This window comes from Eucyclogobius newberryi, unplaced genomic scaffold (genome assembly GCF_026437365.1).
Source record: "Eucyclogobius newberryi isolate DKJ021-1_F unplaced genomic scaffold, fEucNew1.0.hap1 SCAF_1, whole genome shotgun sequence".
Taxonomy (NCBI): domain Eukaryota; kingdom Metazoa; phylum Chordata; class Actinopteri; order Gobiiformes; family Gobiidae; genus Eucyclogobius; species Eucyclogobius newberryi.
Window position 1 is genome coordinate 19,525,442 of NW_027315723.1, and position 25,930 is coordinate 19,551,371.

Genomic DNA, 25,930 nt, shown 5'->3' on the forward strand with positions numbered 1-25,930 from the left:
ACAAATGTCAAGAAATACCTACAATCTGTAAGAAAATAAAGTATTTTAAACAGCTTTTTCTGAATTCATGGGGATGAAAAATGAGTACCGTTTGCCATGTATTTAACAATTCAAAGCACAATTATATCTTTTGAGTGGTGCTCAAAATGGCGCCTGTAAATACGAAAACTAAAGCCCGGGAATTGGTGATTTTCAGATCGTAGAAGGTGATGAAACTCCTAATAATGATGTATTTTGTAATCCAAATGAGAAAATATTTAACAAACATTTGACCCGCTTGTAAGTGACTTAGCCATTGTACAATCCAAACCATTAATCTGCATATTAACTACCGTATTTTCCGGACTATAAGTCGCACTGGACTATAAGTCGCACCAGCCAAAAAATGCATAATAGAGAAGAAAAAAACATATATAAGTCGCGCTGAAGTATGAAATGCGGTAGCTAATGTGAAAATAACAAATAACATCACATATAAGTTGCTCCGGAGTATAAGTATAAAAGTATAAGCCGCGCCCCGGCCAAAACTATGAAAAAAGGTGCGATTTATAGTTTTTATATAAATACCATATATTATTATGGTATTTTAATTTACTTCTCTCCCTCTCAATTAAATATTATAATCCGATAGAAAGTTGCGACGTCATGTCAAACCCAATAATTTAGTTTTATTTTCCGGCAAACACGTTCCTCTTTCTATTTACGCGTGTCTCTTTCTTTACAGACGATAGTCCGAGGAAATCGACCGCCCAAAGACGCTTCCATCAACGGTTTGCTGGAGGAGTTCGACAACATCTCCGTGACGCGGTCAAACTCGCTGCGAAAGGAGAGCCCGCCGGGAGCGCACCAGGCCGGCGGCGCCTCCAAACCCCTCGCCGGCAGCTTGCCCGGCGGCCCGGAGGAGAACGGGTTCAGCCACTACTACTCCCGCTACTCCTGCGACCTCGACACATCCAGCAGAGACTTTGTCCTCGACCCCGGCAAACCTAGCTTTTCCATAGACAGCGAGTGGGCGATGGGACGGCACTACCGGTTCACCAAGCAGAACGGGCACTCGCACCCGATACGCAGCCACTTTTACCCCGACGCCATGCCGCAGAAGTCGGACTACGCCAAGCTGCCCCCGGACTACCACACGTACCTGGAGAGCAAGGGGCGGTCGGCGGACGAAGTGGCCTCGACCGTCGGCAGCGGGGTGGGGTCGAGCGGGTACTACCGGGCCTCGGTTGGGGGTTCTTCCAGTCAGGACTACCGGGACACGTCGGTGGGCACGCCCTCGAGAGCGTCCCTGCACAGCGAGCAGATCACGTACCCGGACAGCGAGTGGAGTTACGGGGGGCTGCGGGACGACTACGACAAGCGGCCCAAGAGCTCGTACGTGGCGCAAACCAGCCCCACGCCGGCCATCAGGCAGAGGTCGAGGTCCGGGTCCGGGCTGCAAGAGCCGAACGTCCCGTACGCGGCGAGCGGGGCGCTAAGGAACCCCCCGCAGGCGCATTCGTACAGTTCCTACACCTATCCCAGGCTATCGGAGAGTCTGGCAAACTCGCAGACGCTCGGCAAGGTAAACGACAACGGCACGTCACGCAAACACAAACACGAATGCAACGTTATGTTTGTGTACGATTATGCCAATTCCACCGATTATTTCTATTGTGCTCCGAGATCTTTTATCACCTGAGGGTAAAACAATGCCGACCGAATACTTCTAGATAATATTTACAGATATTTATTTACTATATTATTGATAAAAGAATCATAACTAATTTGTGGGTTTTTTGCCTTTTTGTTTTAACATTATCTTTGTCATAAAACATGATGATTCTTAAAAAAGTCATTACAGTTTTTAAGACTTTGTGATGATTAACAGAGACCCCAATGATGTGATGAAGGGAAAGTGTGATGATTTACAGAGACCTCAGTGATGTGATGAAAGGGAGCGTGTGAAGGCTGAGGTGGCTGATAGATTTTTCCATCGATAACTCTCTGTCTAATTTAGTTTCTCTAAATATTGATTTATTTTGTGTGAGATTTGCTAACAGGATTGTAAACAGGGAAACACGAATTTCAACAGGAATTGGCCTGAAGTTATTCAGGTCAGAGTCTTTTCATGCAACATTTTGAGGACCTTTTTCTCGGGTTTTTGTTTGTTTAAACTTTTTTTTTAATGTATTTTTTTTTTTCACAAACTGCCACTTGCAAAACTTGCAAAACTTCTATAACCACTAAACAATGTCATAATGCCATATACGCCAAAAACATTCTTAAGTAAAAGTGTTACATGCAAAAAATAAAAGTATTAAAGTACCCATTTAAAATTAAGTAAAAACTGTTCAATAAAAACATTTTTTGAGAACTGTTTACAGGATCTTGATAAGCATTGGCAACAAAAAAATACTTTTTCTGTATATTTATGCTTAAGAATAAAAAAACTTTTACTCAAACCTTTATTGCAACAATTTTTACTGTGAACGAGCAAGACTGTGGTTGGTTAAGGTCACAAATTCTCCTTCAGCTTTCATATTCATTCTCCAAGATCTGTTTCGCTTCAGCAACATTTAGTTTATTTTTTCATTTTTTTGTGTTCTGTGAGCCCTAAAGTTTGAGGACCTTTTCCCATTCAAAAGATTTAATAAATTGGTAATCACTATGACTCAAAAGGAGTGGCGAAGCATAACCAACAACATCTGCAGGTTAATTTCACCGCATAAAAGTCGATTGTCTGTTTGGTTCAAAAATACGATCCAAACCGCAGACTTTACTTGTGAGCGTGCAAGGATTCGCTGGGTTCTGATTCTGAGCGTGCAAGGATTCGCTGGGTTCTGATTCTGAGCGTGCAAGGATTCGCTGGGTTCTGATTCTGAGCGTGCAAGGATTCGCTGGGTTCTGAGCGTGGCGAGTAATCGCTGGGTTCTCCCTCAGTCCACGGTGTCCCGCTGAAGTCTTCTTTGTCCAATCTAAGTGCCAGTGTCGCTCAATATCTGACAGGGCTGTGGTGATGGTGTCAGGCCTTAATCTACTCCTCCTGTTCAGACACAATTAGCCTCTTCTCAGCCTCTGAGTGAATCAATTAACGCCTATGGACGGTCCACTCCCAAAGCCCAGAGCGGCGGAGGGAAAAGGAGAGCGAGGAGAGAGGATGAGGAGCTGGGGAAGAAGCGTTTGAGCTGGCTCTGTGTATTGTCTTTTTTTTTTAGTTAAATTTGATGCGTAGGTTGTACCTCGCAGTAATGTACTTCACAGTGGCTCTGAAGTAGTTGCGTTTTTGCATTTGACGTTGACAATAGAGGTAAACAAATGGTATTTGCCGTATTTCCCGGATGATAAGTCGCTCTGGGGTATAAGTTGCACCAGCCAAAAATACATAATAGAGAAGAAAAAAACATATATAAGTCGCCCTGGAGTATAAGTTTCATTTTTTGGGGTAAATGTATTTGATCAAATCCAAGCCCAAGAACAGACATTTCATCATGAAATGCAGTTTAAAATAATAACAGATGAGAGATCATGGTGAATAGGTGTACGTATGCTAACGCTAACACCTTCAGCTACATGAGGCACAGACAGAACTGTGTTAAGTGTCTGGTATGTTAACGTAACATATTAACAGTCATTCAGATAACTATAGCATAAAGAACATGCTAACAAGTTTACCAAAGCATCAGTTTTACCCCAAATCACTAAATCCATTGAATTCTTCTTCCTCTGTGTCACTTCTAAACAACTCCACAAACTCCAGAGGTAGTGGAAGTGTCATTTTTAAAAGTATTCGGAAGCTTGCAGTTTACGCTTTGTAAAGTAATGTTTTCAAAAGCCAAATGTATTTTACTGCAGTAAATTCCACTCAACGTCATTTCCATTGATAATATCTGTAGAAGATGAGAAGAGAACAAAAATAAGAAATCTGTTTTTGCAGTTGAGTGCTTCTCTTTTCACTTGTACCGACTACATCTTTTCAAGTACGTTCTGAACTCTACATGCATTTCGTAGTAGTCTGCAGTATTCCGTCTACCGCAGTGTCAGTGTGTGATTTGGGCCGTCACCGATGCCTTCTGTGGCTGTGGCTGAGCAGTTCGAGAGGCACTAGAAAGAGTGTCAGTGTGAACCATGGGAGCCGCCCGCGTGAATGAGCATCTGTTTGTGGACACGATATTGTAGCTAACAGCTCCTGCTAGGACTCAAATGAGCACATTTCGGGGCGACGCGGGGGGCCAAAGACGCAGGCAGACGAACGCAAGAGTATACACTGCACAAAACGGAACAAAACTACTACTCCAGCATAGACCATCCTCTGTCGCATCACATTCTTTTTATGCTGGGAGGCGAAAAGCTATCAAGTAAAAAGTGGTTTCTCTCATTTTCAGTTGTGTCAAGTCAATCCCAGTCACCTCTAGTTGAAAACCGTTGGAGCTGCTTTGGTCTCGTCGTGTGGAGCTGTTACAACTGGACTTGCATCTGAATTGTGAAGTGTGCACTGCAGAAAGGCTTGACTAGAGCCCGGTCACAGGCATTTAAACATGTAATAAAGACGCAGACTATTTACTGAGGACACACTGGAAACTGCATCTGGGCTAAAACTTTATATTTTCTTTTGAAACTGAAGTTCTGAAAAAAGACTTCTTGAAGTTATTCGACGTGCTTGATAAAATGGAAATCAAAACATTCATAAGTTGACCTCTTCCAAACATCGACAGGAGGATAAACAAGTTTAGCCGGCTTCTTCAGCTGAACACATGGCTGTCCAAAGAGTGTTCCCCGAGAGGACTACACTACATTGAGAACTTCTATCTATTCTGGAAACGAGAGGACCTGTTTAAGAGAAATGGCCCCCACCTATGCAGAGGTGGAGTGAGGGTGCTGACAGAGAACCTGCTCCACGCTCTGAGGCATTGGACTGGGCCTGGACAGGGTCCTGAGCAGATAGTTAGAGAAGAGAGGAATGAGAGAAGAATTCCTGCTCCATCAGCCAGAGACCGAGCCAATGTTTCAACATCAAAAGCACCACAACCTCAGCCTCCACCAAAGGATTCATCAGCAGCTGCTCCACCACCACCAGCAAAGGATTCAGCTCCAGCTGCTCCACATTCACCTCCACCGCCTCCAGCAAAGGAACAATCTTCAAAGGCCTTGGACCCATCTGTGACAAGCCCAACAACATCCCTGTCATCGCCCCTGCCTTCACACCAGCCCTGGGTTCCCCCTGCAACATCTACTCCCACTAAAGATTCATCATTCTCCTTCTCATCTCCACTCTCACCCATGGGCCTTCCCAGCCATTTTGAAAGTCTGATCAAATCAGGCATTAAGATGGCTCCACTCACGTCCAATATAGCAAGGGCTATGTCTTCCCTGCACAAGCCGACTACACCAACAAAAGCCCCACCACCCATCCCCCCTCGCCTCTCACCTGGTCCCAAACTCTCCTTGGCTACAAAAGCCCCACCACCCATCCAATCTCGCCTTTCACCTGGTATCTCCCATAGCTAGGATGCACTGGGTCTCAGCGTTGCCGGGACTTATTGTCACATTAAAAATCAAACCAACCCGGGGCCCTATGTAAAAAGAGCCCCCCCTAGTGCTATTTCTGTAGTCACATCATCACAGAGATGGAAAAACAAAATGCGAGTCAGGCCCAATCTGAGAAATGTGATTCATATTCCCTGTGAAAAGATAAAGCCCAGTCTCACTGAAACTAGTCTGAAACTTGCTGTGCTAAATGTCAGATCCTTATGTAACAAATCTCTCTTAATTAATAATTTTATTATAATCTTGATTTTATGTTTTTAACTGAAACATGGCTTGACAAAAACACAGGAAATGTAGTTCTGATAGAATCTGCTCCACCCAACTTTAAGTTTGAATCTGAAACACGAGAAAACAAAAAAGGGGGTGGAGTCTGTGCTGTCTTTAGAGATGAAATAATTACCCGCAGGTTGTCTTTTGGGGTGTTTTCATCATTTGAGTATGTATCCTTTAAAATGGAGCTAAAACGGTCTCCATCCATTCTCTTCATTGTTTTATACAAGCCTCCCCAGCACTGCCAAAGTTTTATTGATGATTTTACTGAGATGCTTTCAGTCATATGCACAGACTTTGATGGTTTGGTCATTACAGGTGATTTCAATGTGCATGTTGATAATATTTGTGACAGAAACGCTAAAGAGCTTGATGCTGTCCTTGAAACCTTCAGTCTTACTGAGCATGTGAGAGGCCCCACCCACAGCAAAGGACACACTCTAGATCTCATAATTACAAAGGGGGTAAATATTTCAAATGTTAATGTGATCGATGTTGCTCTGTCTGATCATTTCTGTGTCTTCTTTGACCTGTCTGTTTCTCCCAAACCTCCGGTTGGTCCTGCAGTTGTTCAGAGGAGACACATAAGTGATGGCACAGGTGCACTGTTTATGGAAATGATAAACTTTGAAAATGTCTCATGTTCTAATGTAAATGATTTGTTGAACTCTGTTACATCTAGTGTTTTGAATGTTCTGGACACCATCGCCCCTATAAAGGCTAAAATGGTTAAAAATAAGCAGAAGGCGCCGTGGAGAAATGATCATTCGGTCAGGGCACAGAAAAGGGAGTGCCGCAGGGCCGAACGGAAATGGCGCAAGTCAAAGCTCCAGGTTCAAAAAGATATTTACAAAGAAAAGCAGAACATGTACAACCTAATCTTATGTAGAACTAGGGAAAGATATTTTTCTGAAATAATTGGAAGCTGCAGTAACAACTCGCGTGTCCTGTTTGCCACAGTAAACAGATTAACAAACCCTCCAGCTCAGCTGCCGTTAGAACTCATTTCCACATCCGAGTGTAATGAGTTTGCATTATTCTTTAATGACAAAGTTCAGGGCATTAAAAATGCTATAAATCCCACAATGCAAAAAATTACCCTAAAACCACCAAGACACTTAGAGCTAACTCACTTTGCACCAGTAACTGACAAAACTGTCCATGAGATCATCACCAGTCTGAGTTCATCTACATGCTGCCTTGATGTGTTACCCACCAGATTTCTAAAGTCTGTGCTGAACAGTTTGTTAGCACCATTCACTCACATAGTTAACATGTCGCTTCAATCTGGAACATTCCCAATGTCTTTGAAAACTGCGGTCATAAAGCCTCTCCTAAAGAAGAGCAGTCTTGATGCCGCAGTACTGAGTCATTACCGGCCCATCTCTAATCTACCATTTTGGGGCAAAGTCCTTGAAAAGGTTGTTTACCAACAGCTCACAGATTTCCTCTTAATAAACAACTCATTTGATGTTTTTCAGTCAGGTTTTAGACCTCATCACAGCACTGAGACTGCTCTTGTCAAGGTGACAAATGACATCCGCCTGAACACTGACACGGGCAAAGCCTGAGTCTTAATTCTGTTGGATCTGAGTGCTGCTTTTGACACTGTCGATCATGGGATCCTCTTACAGAGACTAGAGGACTGGGTGGGCATCACTGGCACTGCCCTAAACTGGTTAAGGTCCTATCTGGAAGACAGGAAGTACTTTGTTGAAATTGGTAGCTGTGTCTCATACCACATGACCCTGACCTGTGGAGTGCCCCAAGGGTCAGTCCTGGGTCCCCTTCTGTTCAACCTCTACATGCTGCCGTTGGGTCAGTTGATACGCAGTGAAAATGTGTCCTATCACAATTATGCAGACGACACTCAGATCTATGTTTCACTATCGGCAGGTGACTATGGACCAGTAGATTCACTCTGTCACTGCATCCAACAGATCAGTGTGTGGATGCAAAACAACTTTCTCCAGCTGAACTCAGACAAGACTGAAATAATCGTTTTTGGCCCACAGAAACAAAGAGAAAGTGTTAGCGGTCACCTCCAGAGTCTCGCTCTAAAACCTACAAACCAAATTAGAAATCTGGGGGTAATAATGGACTCAGACTTGAACTTTAATTGCCACGTCAAATCAATAACATCAGCAGCTTTTTACCATCTAAAAAACATTGCCAAAATCAAAAATATACTGTCAAAACCAGATTTATAGAGACTTATCCACGCGTTTGTCTCCAGTAGATTAGACTACTGTAACGGCCTGCTCACTGGTCTCTCCAAACGAGCTGTAAAACAGCTGCAGTACATCCAGAACGCTGCTGCTCGGGTCCTGACCAGAACCAGGAAGTATGAGCACATTAGTCCTGTTCTCAGGTCTCTGCACTGGCCCCTGTGGCTCAGAGAATAGACTTTAAAGCAGCTCTGCTTGTGTACAAGTCTCTCCATGGCCTAGCACCAAAGTACATCTTGGATATGTTAGTGCCATATGAACCATCTCGGACTCTGAGGACCTCAGGGACCGGCCTCCTGCTGGTGCCCAGAGTCAGGACAAAACATGGGGAATCTGCGTTTCAGTTTTATCATGCTTCCTGCTTCCGAAGAGTGCACACGCTTTTTTGCTCGCTCCGCTTGCTATCGCTGCTTTCCTTATTTATTTTTCTTTTTAATCAGTTTTTGTCTTCCAAACATTTTTGCTTTAGACTTTTTCAAGTAAACCAAGGATTTTAAGAACATTTTTCCAGTTTTAACGACATATCTGACGCCAGCGACATGTCCGGGAGAAGAAGTGAGAAAGACTGTGAACGCTGTCGGAAATATCAACAAGAAATTAATGAGCTGAAAACACGGATATTTGTTTTGGAATCTGAAAAAGTTCTTCACGATACCATTCCTGTGTCAACCGACGGTAAGAAGAGCACACTTTTTACAAGAAAAACTGCTACTTTCAACCTAAACCGCAGTGACTCTGTGTCGTTTCCAAAACTGTCTAAAAACCAGAAAGACCAGGCTGTTTCTTGGAACAAACTTGGAGCAAAGCCTAAACGATACAAAGATAAAGTGAAGTCACCTAAAATACAGCTCACCAACAGATTTTTACCACTTTCAGAGATGGAATTAAATGAAAAAAGGAAAGATGACGTGGCCAAAATACAGCGAGGAGGATCTGCCAAGGTCACGCAGATTGTTTTAGTTGGGGACGGCGCGATAAGTCACATGACGCATGAAAAGATAAACACACATTCTTTTCCAAGCGCCACTGTTTCTGAGATAACGTCACTCCTTCCAAATATTATGGCTAAGCATGGAGGAGCTAAACAGCTGATTGTGCACGTGGGTGCAGTGGACATGCGGCGGGAACAGACTGAAGTTTTGAAAAAAGACTTCTTGAAGTTATTCGACGTGCTTGATAAAATGGAAATCAAAACTTTCATTAGTGGACCTCTTCCAAACATCGACAGGAGGATAAACAAGTTTAGCCGGCTTCTTCAGCTGAACACATGGCTGTCCAAAGAGTGCTCCCCGAGAGGACTACACTACATTGAGAACTTCTATCTATTCTGGAAACGAGAGGACCTGTTTAAGAGAAATGGCCCCCACCTATGCAGAGGTGGAGTGAGGGTGCTGACAGAGAACCTGCTCCACGCTCTGAGGCATTGGACTGGGCCTGGACAGGGTCCTGAGCAGATAGTTAGAGAAGAGAGGAATGAGAGAAGAATTCCTGCTCCCTCAGCCAGAGACCGAGCCAATGTTTCAACATCAAAAGCACCACAACCTCAGCCTCCACCAAAGGATTCATCAGCAGCTGCTCCACCACCACCAGCAAAGGATTCAGCTCCAGCTGCTCCACATTCACCTCCACCGCCTCCAGCAAAGGAACAATCTTCAAAGGCCTTGGACCCATCTGTGACAAGCCCAACAACATCCCTGTCATCGCCCCTGCCTTCACACCAGCCCTGGGTTCCCCCTGCAACATCTACTCCCACTAAAGATTCATCATTCTCCTTCTCATCTCCACTCTCACCCATGGGCCTTCCCAGCCATTTTGAAAGTCTGATCAAATCAGGCATTAAGATGGCTCCACTCACGCCCAATATAGCAAGGGCTATACCGACTACACCAACAAAAGCCCCACCACCCATCCCCCCTCGCCTCTCACCTGGTCCCAAACTCTCCTTGGCTACAAAAGCCCCACCACCCATCCAACCTCGCCTTTTACCTGGTATCTCCCATAGCTAGGATGCACTGGGTCTCAGCGTTGCCGGGACTTATTGTCACATTAAAAATCAAACCAACCCGGGGCCCTATGTAAAAAGAGCCCCCCCTAGTGCTATTTCTGTAGTCACATCATCACACAGATGGAAAAACAAAATGCGAGTCAGGCCCAATCTGAGAAATATGATTCATATTCCCTGTGAAAAGATAAAGCCCAGTCCCACTGAAACTAGTCTGAAACTTGCTGTGCTAAATGTCAGATCCTTATGTAACAAATCTCTCTTAATTAATAATTTTATTTCTTCTTATAATCTTGATTTTATGTTTTTAACTGAAACATGGCTTGACAAAAACACAGGAAATGTAGTTCTGATAGAATCTGCTCCACCCAACTTTAAGTTTGAATCTTAAACACGAGAAAACAAAAAAGGGGGTGGAGTCTGTGCTGTCTTTAGAGATGAAATAATTACCCGCAGGTTGTCTTTTGGGGTGTTTTCATCATTTGAGTATGTATCCTTTAAAATGGAGCTAAAACGGTCTCCATCCATTCTCTTCATTGTTTTATACAAGCCTCCCCAGCACTGCCAAAGTTTTATTGATGATTTTACTGAGATGCTTTCAGTCATATGCACAGACTTTGATGGTTTGGTCATTACAGGTGATTTCAACGTGCATGTTGATAATGTTTGTGACAGAAACGCTAAAGAGCTTGATGCTGTCCTTGAAACCTTCAGTCTTACTCAGCATGTGAGAGGCCCCACCCACAGCAAAGGACACACTCTAGATCTCATAATTACAAAGGGGGTAAATATTTCAAATGTTAATGTGATCGATGTTGCTCTGTCTGATCATTTCTGTGTCTTCTTTGACCTGTCTGTTTCTCCCCAACCTCCGGTTGGTCCTGCAGTTGTTCAGAGGAGACACATAAGTGATGGCACAGGTGCACTGTTTATGGAAATGATAAACTTTGAAAATGTCTCATGTTCTAATGTAAATGATTTGTTGAACTCTGTTACATCTAGTGTTTTGAATGTTCTGGACACCATCGCCCCTATAAAGGCTAAAATGGTTAAAAATAAGCAGAAGGCGCCGTGGAGAAATGATGATTCGGTCAGGGCACAGAAAAGGGAGTGCCGCAGGGCCGAACGGAAATGGCGCAAGTCAAAGCTCCAGGTTCAAAAAGAGATTTACAAAGAAAAGCTGAACATGTACAACCTAATCTTATGTAGAACTAGGGAAAGATATTTTTCTGAAATAATTGGAAGCTGCAGTAACAACTCGCGTGTCCTGTTTGCCACAGTAAACAGATTAACAAACCCTCCAGCTCAGCTGCCGTTAGAACTCATTTCCACATCCAAGTGTAATGAGTTTGCATTATTCTTTAATGACAAAGTTCAGGGCATTAAAAATGCTATAAATCCCACAATGCAAAAAATTACCCTAAAACCACCAAGACACTTAGAGCTAACTCACTTTGCACCAGTAACTGACAAAACTGTCCATGAGATCATCACCAGTCTGAGTTCATCTACATGCTGCCTTGATGTGTTACCCACCAAATTTCTAAAGTCTGTGCTGAACAGTTTGTTAGCACCATTCACTCACATAGTTAACATGTCGCTTCAATCTGGAACATTCCCAATGTCTTTGAAAACTGCGGTCATAAAGCCTCTCCTAAAGAAGAGCAGTCTTGATGCCGCAGTACTGAGTCATTACCGGCCCATCTCTAATCTGCCATTTTTGGGCAAAGTCCTTGAAAAGGTTGTTTACCAACAGCTCACAGATTTCCTCTTAATAAACAACTCATTTGATGTTTTTCAGTCAGGTTTTAGACCTCATCACAGCACTGAGACTGCTCTTGTCAAGGTGACAAATGACATCCGCCTGAACACTGACACGGGCAAAGCCTCAGTCTTAATTCTGTTAGATCTGAGTGCTGCTTTTGACACTGTCGATCATGGGATCCTCTTACAGAGACTAGAGGACTGGGTGGGCATCACTGGCACTGCCCTAAACTGGTTAAGGTCCTATCTGGAAGACAGGAAGTACTTTGTTGAAATTGGTAGCTGTGTCTCAGACCACATGACCCTGACCTGTGGAGTGCCCCAAGGGTCAGTCCTGGGTCCCCTTCTGTTCAACCTCTACATGCTGCCGTTAGGTCAGTTGATACGCAGTGAAAATGTGTCCTATCACAATTATGCAGACGACACTCAGATCTATGTTTCACTATCGGCAGGTGACTATGGACCAGTAGATTCACTCTGTCACTGCATCCAACAGATCAGTTTGTGGATGCAAAACAACTTTCTCCAGCTGAACTCAGACAAGACTGAAATAATCGTTTTTGGCCCACAGAAACAAAGAGAAAGTGTTAGCGGTCACCTCCAGAGTCTCGCTCTAAAACCTACAAACCAAATTAGAAATCTGGGGGTAATAATGGACTCAGACTTGAACTTTAATAGCCACGTCAAATCAATAACATCAGCAGCTTTTTACCATCTAAAAAACATTGCCAAAATCAAAAATATTGTGTCAAAACCAGATTTAGAGAGACTTATCCATGCGTTTGTCTCCAGTAGATTAGACTACTGTAACGGCCTGCTCACTGGTCTCTCCAAACGAGTTGTAAAACAGCTGCAGTACATCCAGAACGCTGCTGCTCGGGTCCTGACTAGAACCAGGAAGTATGATCACATTAGTCCTGTTCTCAGGTCTCTGCACTGGCTCCCTGTGGCTCAGAGAATAGACTTTAAAGCAGCTCTGCTTGTGTACAAGTCTCTCCATGGCCTAGCACCAAAGTACATCTTGGATATGTTAGTGCCATATGAACCATCTCGGACTCTGAGGACCTCAGGGACCGGCCTCCTGCTGGTGCCCAGAGTCAGGACAAAACATGGGGAATCTGCATTTCAGTTTTATGCAGCTAAAATCTGGAACAGTCTTCCTGAAGATGTGAGACAGGCTTCAACTCTGACAATGTTCAAATCTAAGCTAAAAACAGTTTTGTTTAGCTGCGCATATGACTGAAAGGATTTTTTCTTTGCACTCTTCTCTTTTGTTTGTGATTTTATTAGTTTAGAAAATCAGTTGGATTGATAATTTTTAATTTAGTTAATTTTATTGTATTTCTGTTTCTGTAATTTCTTTGTGATTTGAATGCATTTTTCCTGCTGTGTGAAGCACTTTGAATTGCCTTGTGTATGAAATGTGCTCTACAAATAAACTTGCCTTGCCTTGCCTTGCCTTTTATGCAGCTAAAATCTGGAACAGTCCTGAAGATGTGAGACAGGCTTCTACTCTGACAATGTTCAAATCTAAGCTAAAAACAGTTTTGTTTAGCTGCGCATATGACTGAAAGGATTTTTTCTTTGCACTCTTCTCTTTTGTTTGTGATTTTATTAGTTTAGAAAATCAGTTGGATTGATAATTTTTAATTTAGTTAATTTTATTGTATTTCTGTAATTTCTTTGTGATTTGAATGCATTTTTCCTGCTGTGTGAAGCACTTTGAATTGCCTTGTGTATGAAATGTGCTCTACAAATAAACTTGCCTTGCCTTGCCTTTAAAATAGAGAGATGCATAAACAGTAACAATAGCGAGGCACACAGTGATATTTCTGCCTAAACACCAACAACAAAATGCAGATTTTTACATTTATAACCAAGGCTAAAGTACATCACACATAAATGTGGCACTCATATCAGCCTCTTCCTCTTTTCCTCTGTGTCTGACGTCCTCATCTGTTTGGACACAGCTCCAAATGAAACTTGTTTCCCTCTGATAAATCCATCAGAAGTTTGTCCAACTTTTTCACCTCTGTCGCCACTGTTAATGTCCATTTTAGAGACTCCTGGGTGAGTTAGCATCACAGCAGAGTGTTAGCATCACACCAGAGTGAGTTGGCATTGCAGCAGAGTGTTAGCATCACACCAGAGTGAGTTAGCATTGCAGCAGAGTGTTAGCATCACAACAGAGTGAGGTAGCATCGCAGCAGAGTGAGTTAGCATCACCACAGAGTGAGGTAGCATCGCAGCAGAGTGAGTTAGCATCACCACAGAGTGAGTTAGCATTGCAGCAGAGTGAGTTAGCATCAGAGCAGAGTGAGTTAGCATCGCAGCAGAGTGAGTTAGCATCAGAGCAGAGTGAGTTAATATCACCACAAAGTGAGTTAGCATCGCAGCAGAGTGAGTTAGCATCACGGCAGAGTGAGTTAGCATCACAGCAGAGTGAGTTAGCATCACAACAGAGTGAGTTAGCATCACAGCAGAGTGAGTTAGCATCACAACAGAGTGGGTTAGCATCACAACAGAGTGAGTTAGCATCACAGCAGAGTGAGTTAGCATCACAACAGAGTGAGTTAGCATCACAACAGAGTGAGTTAGCATAACAGCAGGGTGAGTTAGCATCACAGCTAGCCTAGCACCACAACTCTCTGTTTTGGTCGGCAAGTGATTACATGTTTCTGTCTAACCAATGAATTATCAGGAAACACAGAGCCTCCTCCTGTTTGTTTCCGTGGAAATGCTGTTCCTTTAACTATGATATTCCACAGTGGCATAGAACTTGTTCAGAAGTAATGTTTTAACTTCTATTTCCATGGATTATGCAGATGACTTTCCACCTCCACAAAGTTAATACTGTGCCTTTAAAACAATGAGCATGATGAGTTTATTTTTTAGATTTTATATTTATTCTATTTTGATTCATTAGACAAACTTTATTGATTCTCAAAGACGACAAACCCACATTTTTCTACAAATAACATATAACTGATAAGTAAAGATATTTGGTAAACATTGTATAATTGGCAACTTATTTTTAAATGATATTGTATTCAGTCAGAAATAGCTTACGTTGAAATACAACAAAATAATAAACTGTAAGTCTGACCACTGTAGACCTGTGTATGTTTTGCAGTGTGTGTGTCCTTAGTGGTTTGATACACTGCTAAAACAAGCTCTCATTGGCCCCTTAGCTCTGCGAATGCAAGCGCGGGGTCCGACACAGCCCCTCGTCACACGCTGGGGCCCGACACAGCCCCTCGTCACACGCTGGGGCCCGACACAGCCCCTCGTCACACGCTGGGGCCCGACACAGCTCCTCGTCACACGCTGGGGCCCGACACAGCCCCTCGTCACACGCTGGGGCCCGACACAGCCCCTCGTCACACGCGGGGCCCGACACAGCCCCTCGTCACACGCTGGGGCCCGACACAGCCCCTCGTCACACGCTGGGGCCCGACACAGCCCCTCGTCACACGCTGGGGTCCGACACAGCCCCTCGTCACACGCTGGGGCCCGACACAGCCCCTCGTCACACGCTGGGGCCCGACACAGCCCCTCGTCACACGCTGGGGTCCGACACAGCCCCTCGTCACACGCTGGGGTCCGACACAACCCCTCGTCACACGCTGGGGCCCGACACAGCCCCTCGTCACACGCTGGGGCCCGACACAGCCCCTCGTCACACGCTGGGGCCCGACACAGCCACTCGTCACCCCGACACAGCCCCTCGTCACACGCTGGGGCCCGACACAGCCCCTCGTCACACGCTTGGGCCCGACACAGCCCCTCGTCACACGCTGGGGTCCGACACAGCCCCTCGTCACACGCTGGGGCCCGACACAGCCCCTCGTCACACGCTGGGGCCCGACACAGCCCCTCGTCACACGCTGGGGCCCGACACAGCCCCTCGTCACACGCTGGGGTCTGACAGCCCCTCGTCATACGCTGGGGCCCGACACAGCCCCTCGTCACACGCTGGGGCCCGACACAGCCCCTCGTCACACGCTGGGGCCCGACACAGCCCCTCGTCACACGCTGGGGCCCGACACAGCCCCTCGTCACACGCTGGGGTCTGACACAGCCCCTCGTCACACGCTGGGGCCCGAGGGGCCTGACACAGCCCCTCGTCACACGCTGGGGCCCGACACAGCTCCTCGTCACATGCTGGGGCCCGACACAGCCCCTCGTCACCCCGACACAGCCCCTCGTCACACGCTGGGGCCCGACACAGCCCCTCGTCACACGCTGGGGTCCGACACAACCCCTCGTCACACGCTGCGGCCCGAGGGGCCCGACACAGCCCCCCGTTACACGCTGGGGCCCGACACAGCCCCTCGTCACACGCTGAGGCCCGACACAGCCCCTCGTCACACGCTGGGGCCCGACACAGCCCCTCGTCACACACTGGGGCCCGACATAGCCCCTCGTCACACGCTGGGGCCCGACACAGCCCCTCGTCACACGCTTGGGCCCGACACAGCCCCTCGTCACACGCTGGGGTCCGACACAGCCCCTCGTCACACGCTGGGGCCCGACACAGCCCCTCGTCACACGCTGGGGCCCGACACAGCCCCTCGTCACACGCTGGGGCCCGACACAGCCCCTCGTCACACGCTGGGGTCCGACAGCCCCTCGTCACACGCTGGGGCCCGACACAGCCCCTCGTCACACGCTGGGGTCCGACACAGCCCCTCGTCACACGCTGGGGCCCGACACAGCCCCTCGTCACACGCTGGGGCCCGACACAGCCCCTCGTCACACGCTGGGGTCCGACACAACCCCTCGTCACACGCTGGGGCCCGAGGGGCCCGACACAGCCCCTCGTCACACGCTATTGCCCGACACAGCCCCTCGTCACACGCTGGGGCCCGACACAGCCCCTCGTCACACGCTGGGGCCCGACACAGCCCCTCGTCACACTCTGGGGCCCGACACAGCCCCTCGTCACACGCTGGGGCCCGACACAGCCCCTCGTCACACGCTTGGGCCCGACACAGCCCCTCGTCACACGCTGGGGTCCGACACAGCCCCTCGTCACACACTGGGGCCCGACACAGCCCCTCGTCACACGCTGGGGCCCGACACAGCCCCTCGTCACACGCTGGGGTCCGACAGCCCCTCGTCACACGCTGGGGCCCGACACAGCCCCTCGTCACACGCTGGGGTCCGACACAGCCCCTCGTCACACGCTGGGGCCCGACACAGCCCCTCGTCACACGCTGGGGCCCGACACAGCCCCTCGTCACACACTGCCACTGCTTTGCTGATGTAGATCCCTGGTGCCCTGATGAAAAACCATTTAACCCGCATGCTTCAGTAAATATCACTCTGGGAGAATGCACATGAAGCAGGATCGGACCAAACAGAAGGTCATTTTTCTCCCCTCCACCGTTTATTTATTACAGTGAGCTTCTGTGCTTGAGGACGCCCGGTCTGGACTAAACCGGGAGTAAACCAAGACTAAATTGGAACTAAATTGGGACTAAACCAGGGCTAAACCAGGGCTACACCAGGGCTAAACCAGGGCTAAACCAAGACTAAACCAGGACTAAACCAGGACTAAACCAAGACTAAACCAGGACTAAACCAGGACTAACCAGGACTAAACCAGGACTAAACCAGCACTAAACCAGCACTAAACCAGGACTTTTTTTCTCCCCTCCACCATTTATTTATTACAGTGAGCTTCCGTGCTTGAGGAGGCCCGGTCTGCTCGCTGGGATCGAACAGTATGTGCAGGGAATCTAAAGACGCAGGCGGTGATTATGCACGTGGAGGTGGGGAGTCGTGTCCTTAAAAGGGCACTGTGTAACTTTCCCGTCTCCATGGAGCTGTGCGGCGTTAAACTTATCTGTGTCACATTTGTTAAAGGGACCGCACCCGTTTAGTCTTGTAATGAAGTCACATTTGTGCAGATACGTTGTAAAAGCGGCTCGTAGTATCAAAATGAGATCGCAGTGTGCTGTTTGCATCTAATTGTAAAGAGTTTTATCGTCTGTGAACCAGGAAGTAACGCCGCTGCGCCGATAGCATGCTAGTTGGTGTTAGCGGTGACGGCAAAACTCCGCTCTGGCTTCTAAAAGTTGTGGAAAGCGCTTGTAAACTAAATAAGGATTCTACAATTGCAGAAAACTGTTTTCGTGGTTACGGACTGTAAAAATCAGCACCTTTAAGTACAGATTGTTTGTTATTGTTCTGTTTTTTATTGTTAAATTACCTTGAAAAAACAAGCATTCACTTTCCACAGATCTGACCTGTAACTTAGCTCAGTGGCATAACTTCCACCAGAAACGTTAGTTCACCTTCAAATTAATTCATATAAACTGTAACTAAACCGGAGGAAACACTGGTTAAACCAAGACCAAGTCAGGGACAAAACCAGGACTAAACCAGGACTAAAACAGGTCTAAACCAAGACTAAACTAGGACTAAACCATGACTAAACCGGGACTAAACTGGGACTGAACCGGGACAAAACCAGGACTAAACCAGGACTAAACCAGGACTACACCAGGACTAAACCAGGCCTATACTAGGACAATACCAGGACTGAACCAGGACTATACCAGGACTAAACCAGGACTATACTAGGACTATACCAGGACTGAACCAGGACTATACCAGGACTGAACCAGGACTATACCAGGACTATACCAGGACTAAACCAGGACTATACCAGGACTGAACCAGGACTATACCAGGACTAAACCAGGACTATACTAGGACTATACCAGGACTAAACCAGGACTATACCAGGACTATACCAGGACTAAACCAGGACTATACCAGGACTATACCAGGACTATACCAGGACTATACCAGGACTAAACCAGGACTAAACCAGGACTAAACCAGGACTAAACCAGGTCTAAACCAGGACTAAACCAGGACTAAACCAGGTCTAAACCAGGATGCACTTGGTTGGACAGTCGTATAATCAATCGTGTGATACAGGACATTTAAGAGCTTTTTGGGATTTATTTTGGAACAATGCAGGGAACAAACTCCAAAGACAATGTGGTCGTGTGGCAGGTTAACAATGACTCTTCCTCTGCCCCCTCCCCTCTCTCTTTCTCTCTTTTCTCTCTCATCCCTCTCTTCACTACAGTATAAACTCACATAAAGTAAAGTGAGTCCAGTCTCCAGCTGCTGTGGAGCCGAGGAGCAGGAGCACCTCAAACTTACACTAAATACACTCCCTGAACTTACACTTCAGGCTTCCCCCACTCTCTCTCTCCCCCACTCTCTCTCTCCCCCACTCTCTCTCTCCTCCACTCTCTCTCTCTCCCCCTCCCTCTCTGTCTTTCTCCTCTCTCTCTCCCTCTCTCTCTCTCTCCCCCACTCTCTCTCTCTCCCCCACTCTCTCTCTCTCCCCCTCCCTCTCTCTCTCTCTCCCCCACTCTCTCTCTCTCTCCCCCACTCTCTCTCTCTCCCCCTCCCTCTCTGTCTTTCTCCTCTCTCTCTCTCTCCCCTCTCTCTCTTCATCTTTATCATCTCTATCTATCTCCCTCTCTTTTTCCCCTCCCTCACCGCTCTGTCTTTATCTATTGTCTTCTTTCTCTAAAGGACCTTTCACATTTCTCTCACTGCAGCTCTCTCTCTTTCCCTCCTTCCCTCTAGAGGTCTCACTGCAGCTCTCTCTTTCCCTCCTTCCCTCTAGAGGTCTCACTGCAGCTCTCTCTCTTTCCCTCCTTCCCTCTAGAGGTCTCACTGCAGCTCTCTTTCTCGCTCTTTCCTCTCCTTCTCTCTCCCCTCCCTCTGTAGTGGTCTCACTGCAGCTTTCTCTCTCTCTCCTCCCCCCTTCCCTCCCCCCTCCGTAGTGGTCTCACTGCAGCTCTTTCCTCTCCTCCTCTCTCCCTCCTTCTCTCTCTCTCTCTTTCCTCCCCCCTCCCTCCGTAGTGGTCTCACTGCAGCTCTTTCCTCTCCTCCTCTCTCCCTCCTTCTCCCTCTCTTTCTTTCCTCCCCCTCCCTCCGTAGTGGTCTCACTGCAGCTCTTTCTCCCTCTCTCTCTCCTCCCCCCTTCCCTCCCTCCCTCCGTAGTGGTCTCACTGCAGCTCTTTCTCCCTCTCTCTCTCTCCTCCCCCCTTCCCTCCCTCCCTCCCTCCGTAGTGGTCTCACTGCAGCTCTTTCTCCCTCTCTCTCTCTCCTCCCCCCTTCCCTCCCTCCCTCCGTAGTGGTCTCACTGCAGCTCTTTCTCCCTCTCTCTCTCTCCTCCCCCCTTCCCTCCCTCCGTAGTGGTCTCACTGCAGCTCTTTCTCCCTCTCTCTCTCTCCTCCCCCCTTCCCTCCCTCCCTCCGTAGTGGTCTCACTGCAGCTCTCGGTGACAAATGGATGTTGCGGCTCTTTTCCTTTTCTGCCGTCGTGGCATAAAAGCGGCCGGACCATGTTCAGGCGCAGAATTCAATTTCACACTTGAGCTGAGTTGTTGATTACGCTGCCAAACTCAGATTAATGTGCGTTTAACCATCATGGATCAGTAGCCCCCGGGACGGCAGCGAGCGGGGGGCTCTCGCTGGGCTGTCCCGGGACCAGAACCCCCCCCCCCCCCCCCCCCCCCCCCCCCATCCTCCAGCCTCACCTGCTTCCTCTTCTACCTGTCCTCCACATCTCCATTTCTCCATCTTCTCCCAACTTCCTCATTCTTCCCACGTTCCCCTCTGCAACTCGCTCCTAGATCATCCGGATTGTTTCTTCTTCTCCTCCTTTTCCCCTTATACTCTCCCCTTCATCCCTCGTCTCTCCTCTTCTTCACAGTTCGTATCTACTTGTTCTTCTCTCCTCTACTCTTCCTCCTTTTCGTTCATCTGGTTTCCTTCCTCCTTCCCTTTTCCCCTGTACTTTTTCCTTCCCACTTTCTCATCTCCATCCCTCTCGTTTAACATCCTCTTCTCCTTCCTTTTCCCCTACTATCTCCTCCTCTCTCCCCTCGCATTCCTCAATGTTATTTTTTACTTCCTCCCCTCCTCCTCTCACCACTCTCGTCCTCCTCTTACCCCAACTCTCACTTCTTCTCCCTCTTTCCGTCCCGTCCCACTTTCCCCTCTCTGTCCCACCCCTGTAGCATCCTCCTTTCCTCTCTTCTTCTTCTTCTTCTTCTTCTTCTTCTTCTTCTTCTTCTTCTTCTTCTTCTTCTTCTTCTTCTTCTTCTTCTTCTTCTTCTTCTTCTTCTTCTTCTTCTTCTTCTTCTTCTTCTTCTTCTTCTTCTTCTTCTTCTTCTTCTTCTTCTTCTTCTTCTTCTTCTTCTTCTTCTTCCCCCCCCCTCTCCCCCCTCACCTGCCTCAGAGTGATTGATTAAAACAGTTCACACCATGTAATTATCCCGGCGAGTACATCAGGACTCCTCCCCCTAAAGGCTTAACTCTCTCACCCCTCTCTCTCCTCTCTCTCTCCCCTCTCTCTACCCTCTTTCTCTCCCCTCTCCCTCCCTCTCTCCTCTATCTCCCCCTCTCTCCTCTCTCTCTCTTCTCTCCTCTCTCTCACCTCTCTCCCTCCTTTCTCTCCCCTCTCTCTCTCCCCTCTCTCCCTCCTTTCTCTCCCCTCTCTCTATTCCCTCTCTCCCCCCTGTCTCTCCTCCTTCCTCTCCCCTCTCTCTCCCCTCTCTCTCCCCCCTCTCTTTCCTCTCTCTCCCTTGCTCCTCTCTCTCCCCCCCCTCTTCCCTCTCCTCTCTCTCTCCCCCCTCTTCCCTCTCCTCTCTCTCTCCCCTATCTCTCCCCTCTCTCTCTCCTCTATCTCCCCCTCTCTCCTCTCTCTCCCCTCTCCTCTCTCTCCCCTCTCTCACCTCTCTCCTCTCTTTCTCTCCCCCTCTCTCTCTTCCCTCTCTCCCCCCCTCCTCCTTCCTCTCCCCTCTCTCTCTCCCCTCTCTCCCCCTCTCTCTCCTCTCTCTCTCTCTCTCTCCCTCCCCTCTCCCTTCTCTCTCTCCCCTCTCTCTCTCTTCTCTCCCCCTCTCTCTCCCCTCTCCTCTCTCTCACCCCTCTCCCCCTCTATCTGCCTTCTCTCTCTCCCCCCCCGCTCCCCTCTCTCTCTCCTCTCTCTCTCCCTCCTCTCTCTCCTCTCTCTCCCTCTCTCCCTCCCCCCCACACATCAGACAGATAGCGGCGTCGCAGGACACAAATAAAAGACTTTAAAATGGCCACTTTCTCTTCTCCCGCAGTGTTCGGGAGCAAAGAGGGGCGGGGCAGCGAGATTTAATTACATTCCGTTGTCGGGGCATCACTCCCACAAAGGCGCGGCCCGAGCGTCCATGTTTAACGCCACGCTTTCATCATCCGCCCCAAACGTATTAAAAGTCCCGACAGCTTCAGAATTACCGTCGCTCTTCGGCCGTTCTTCATCAAACGACTGTAGCGGCGACAAATAATGATTTTCTAACGTGGACTCGCGCTCGTTTAGCAACGTCGTTTGTCCGCGTAATGTGTGCACTGCAAAACACGCGGGTGGACAGAGCTCAAATTCTGTTTGTTTGTTAGATTTGGATTGAACAGATGTTTCAGTTCTGGAGCTGGCGTGTTTATGGCTTGATTTCAATATTGTATTTTCTACTTTCTGAGGGAAAAACGTGAGGAAAAAACTAAAATATCCTTTTACGCGGACAGATAAATGAGCTTTAAATCAAATCTACATGACAAAAAAGGGAATATTACAGCAATTACTTTTTTTAATTTGACATAGATTTACAGTTGTTTTTATTAAGATTAGAAAAATAATGGCTTTTTCTTGGTTTCTTAATTTAGCCTTGTTTTAATAGTGTTAATTACAGCTTTTGTGTTTATTGTAAAACAATTTGACCAGTATTTATTTTTTATTTTTGGTAATTCATCTCAATGATCTACTGAACGCCTAAGGCCCAAAGTCACCCGCAACACCTAACGGGAGAAAGCGGTAGAAAATGAATGAATGATAATAATAAAATAAAATAAATCATTTAATAATGATAGTAAAATTAAATAAAGCAAATGATTGGATGCTGTGTTTTTTCCTCTCAGTGTGCAGCGCCAAAATGAAAGAAATAAACCAGTAAAAATGACCCAAATCAACAGCATGAATTCTGTCATTTTTTGCAGTGTAATATTATGAATTCTGAATCTGTGCAATGACATCACAAAAGTAAACCAAATGATAAGATACTGCATTGTTTTTGCATAATGTTCAAACTTAAAATAAACAAAATCTAACTGTGATTTCAACTCATAAAATCGTCCTTTTTTGCAGTGTAATAGTGTGAGTCGTGAGAGCGGGTGAGTAATCCAGTCTGACTCAGCCACTCTGATCTGACTCATCCCACTCGGCTGAAAATAGAGTAGTGAGGGTCCTCGTCTCCCCCGTCTCCCCCCGTCCCCCCCTCTGCTGTGGGGCAGCCGTTCAGAGGAATCCTGGGAGTTTGGGGTCTTACGGCGGAGGAATGTCCCGGGTCCAGATGCTGCTGCCTGATAAATGGGGCGGTGGTGGAGCTGTAATGATAAAACATGGGCCTAATAAACACGCTTACTCTACCAAAGAAGTGGGACGGGCGTCTGACCGAGTTCTAGGAGGAATAAAGGGAGCTTAAAAGGTACTTTTGGAGACTTTTTGACCCATTTTGACCAATACTCAAGACCAATACTCAAGTGCCTTCTACAGGTCGGACGACTCGTTGAACTAAAATGAAGTTCAGATAAATATATTTAGGATTTTGCTAAAAATGCTAAAAATGTTATCTCAGAATCGCACCGTTTTTAGGTTTACAATTTCACTTCCTGTTTGTAATTGATGACATCACAGAAAGAAAAAAAAACTCGTCTAATGTTAGTTTTTTCATTTGACAAATACAAATGAGAGCGACTTTATTTTGTTGAATTAATGTTGAGAGAGTCAAAAAAGTTGTTTCTTTGTGTAAATTCTGCATAAACTTTGACTGGAATGACTGTCCCTAGTGTGATGTCATTTTTCTACAGATTTTTCAACATTTTCTCCACAAATAACTGCTTGATTGGTGTAAAACTATAACGTATATGTACAACAGGCATAAATACACCAAATAAAGTCAAAATTAGAAAATGCTAAAAACCAGAGGCACTTTAAACCAAAGCTAAACAAGCCTAAACTAGAGGTAAATGCAGAGGTGGAGGATTCTTCTGCTCTGGTAAGAAATAGGCTAATTCTGTACGTTCATTAACACGCACTGACTCTTTTAAGTAAATAAATCAAAAATCTAAAGACGTTGTCCAGGTTACAATGGTTGAAAGAACATGGAGGATAGAGAAAGTGCTGTTTGAGAGGCAGAGGTATCAGGCAAGATGGAAACAGAGGTTCAACATGTGGATGATGCTAATGATGGATTTTGCTCATTGACATCGGCAATAAACCTTTTTCTGATTCTGATTCTGAAATATTTTTGCACTTTGGGTCATTTTACTGTTGTTTCATTTGTCTGATACTTAAACCTTGACTAATATATTTATTTAATTTAACAAAGTATCTTAACTCTTAACTTCCATTCTACCGTCATGTGTAATCATTTGTCGTGGTACAAATGATTGATGAATTTAATGATTATTATCATAACGTTTATCTAAAACAACATGATTCAGTGAGGTTTTTGACACCAGTAAAATACAGTTATTTATTCATTTATTTTATACTGGTTAAGAATCAGGTTTGGTTTAGCAACAAGGTCATGGGCGCCTAAAGGTCGAGGTACAATAACAACCAACGAGTGTTGGTAGATGTCGGAGCGTTCAATAGACCAAGGTTTCCCAAACCCCAAAATAACCAAGAAACCAACTTGGGACCCCAAGAGCAAAATTAATTATATTTAGAATTAGGTTTAATTGTATGTTATATATATTTAAATTTTAAATTATTATTTTAAATTATTATTATTATTTTTGTTTTGGTATTTTTCTTTGCTTTTTGTTATTTTTATTTCTCAAATGTACTGTTTTAAATTTTAAAAAATGATTAAAAACAGTGAAAATGTGAACATTACATCTTGAAATCATCTCGCGACCCAAAACACATTTCTATTATCGTCTGATTATTGTTCCTCCAAAACAATATCGAGATGTTTTCGTCATGTGGCCTCCCCTCACCCGCCTCCGTCCTGTCTCCAGGGTGATTACGAGCGCCAGTCGCGGGACGCCAGTCACCAGGGGCTGAGTGGAGACACTTACCCGCGCGGGCCTCTCAAACTACCTCAGAGCCACCCCAAACCGCCCGGGTACCCGCCAGTGCACCTGCCGTACCCGCCTGTGTTCCACCACTACAAGCCCTCGCCCTACCACCACCCGCCGTCCCAGCCCAGCCCTCCCTACACGCCACAGGTAACACACGACTACACAGCACCAGCCCCGCCCTACACGCCACAGGTAACACACAACACCAGCCCCGCCCTACACTCCACAGGTAACACACAACTACACAGCACCAGCCCCGCCCTACACACCACAGGTAACACACAACACCAGCCCCGCCCTACACCCCACAGGTAACACACAACTACACAGCACCAGCCCCGCCCTATATGCCACAGGTAACACACAACTACACGCCATAGGTAACACACGACTACACAACACCAGCCCCGCCCTACACGCCTCAGGAAACACACGACTACACAACACCAACAATCACATAATTCCTTTTTCAAAGACAATCTTTGATTAGTTATTTGTCTCACGAGGCGGTGCAGGAAATGAGCAGGAAATGCCCGTCGTCCCTCAGCGCTCACTAATGCACTCGTTAATATGCTCATCAATAGGTAATGAAAATAATAAACAATAAATAGCAAATTACTTTTAATGTGAATGTCACGACGGGCACGTGCAGAGACCACCATGTCGTAGACGTGTACAGGTTGTGACGTGTGCTGAAGTGGAACTGCGTTTGAATAATACTGTCCCTTAAATGTCACTTTGCTTCATGTCTGCTTCACTCTTGTGTCTCCTCTGCTCAGGGTGCGTACTCCCAGCCCTCGTCACCCTACATCCCCCCGGGGGCGTACCCTCCTCCGTCGTGGGGCTCCAGCTCGGACACGCAGCCCTCCAGAGTGTCCCACGAGCAGTTCAGGGCCGCGCTTCAGCTGGTCGTCAACCCGGGTGAGGAGAATGGCATTTACAGAGTTTAAAGACAGACCGTGGTCATGTGATGTCTCGAAAATGGGTTT

General features: G+C 46.6%; 1 protein-coding gene across 2 annotated transcripts in view; it reads left to right on the forward strand.

Annotated features, from left to right (window-relative positions):
• The window catches only part of pak5 (p21 protein (Cdc42/Rac)-activated kinase 5), a 91,089-nt gene that overhangs the window by 26,833 nt on the left and 38,326 nt on the right, over window positions 1–25,930 (forward strand). For both annotated transcript variants that reach the window (XM_072440088.1, XM_072440080.1), the window contains exons 2-4: window positions 725–1,564; window positions 24,879–25,088; window positions 25,721–25,862. In XM_072440088.1, the coding sequence (XP_072296189.1) occupies window positions 725–1,564; window positions 24,879–25,088; window positions 25,721–25,862 (1,192 nt within the window). The remainder of the gene's footprint in view (window positions 1–724; window positions 1,565–24,878; window positions 25,089–25,720; window positions 25,863–25,930) is intronic.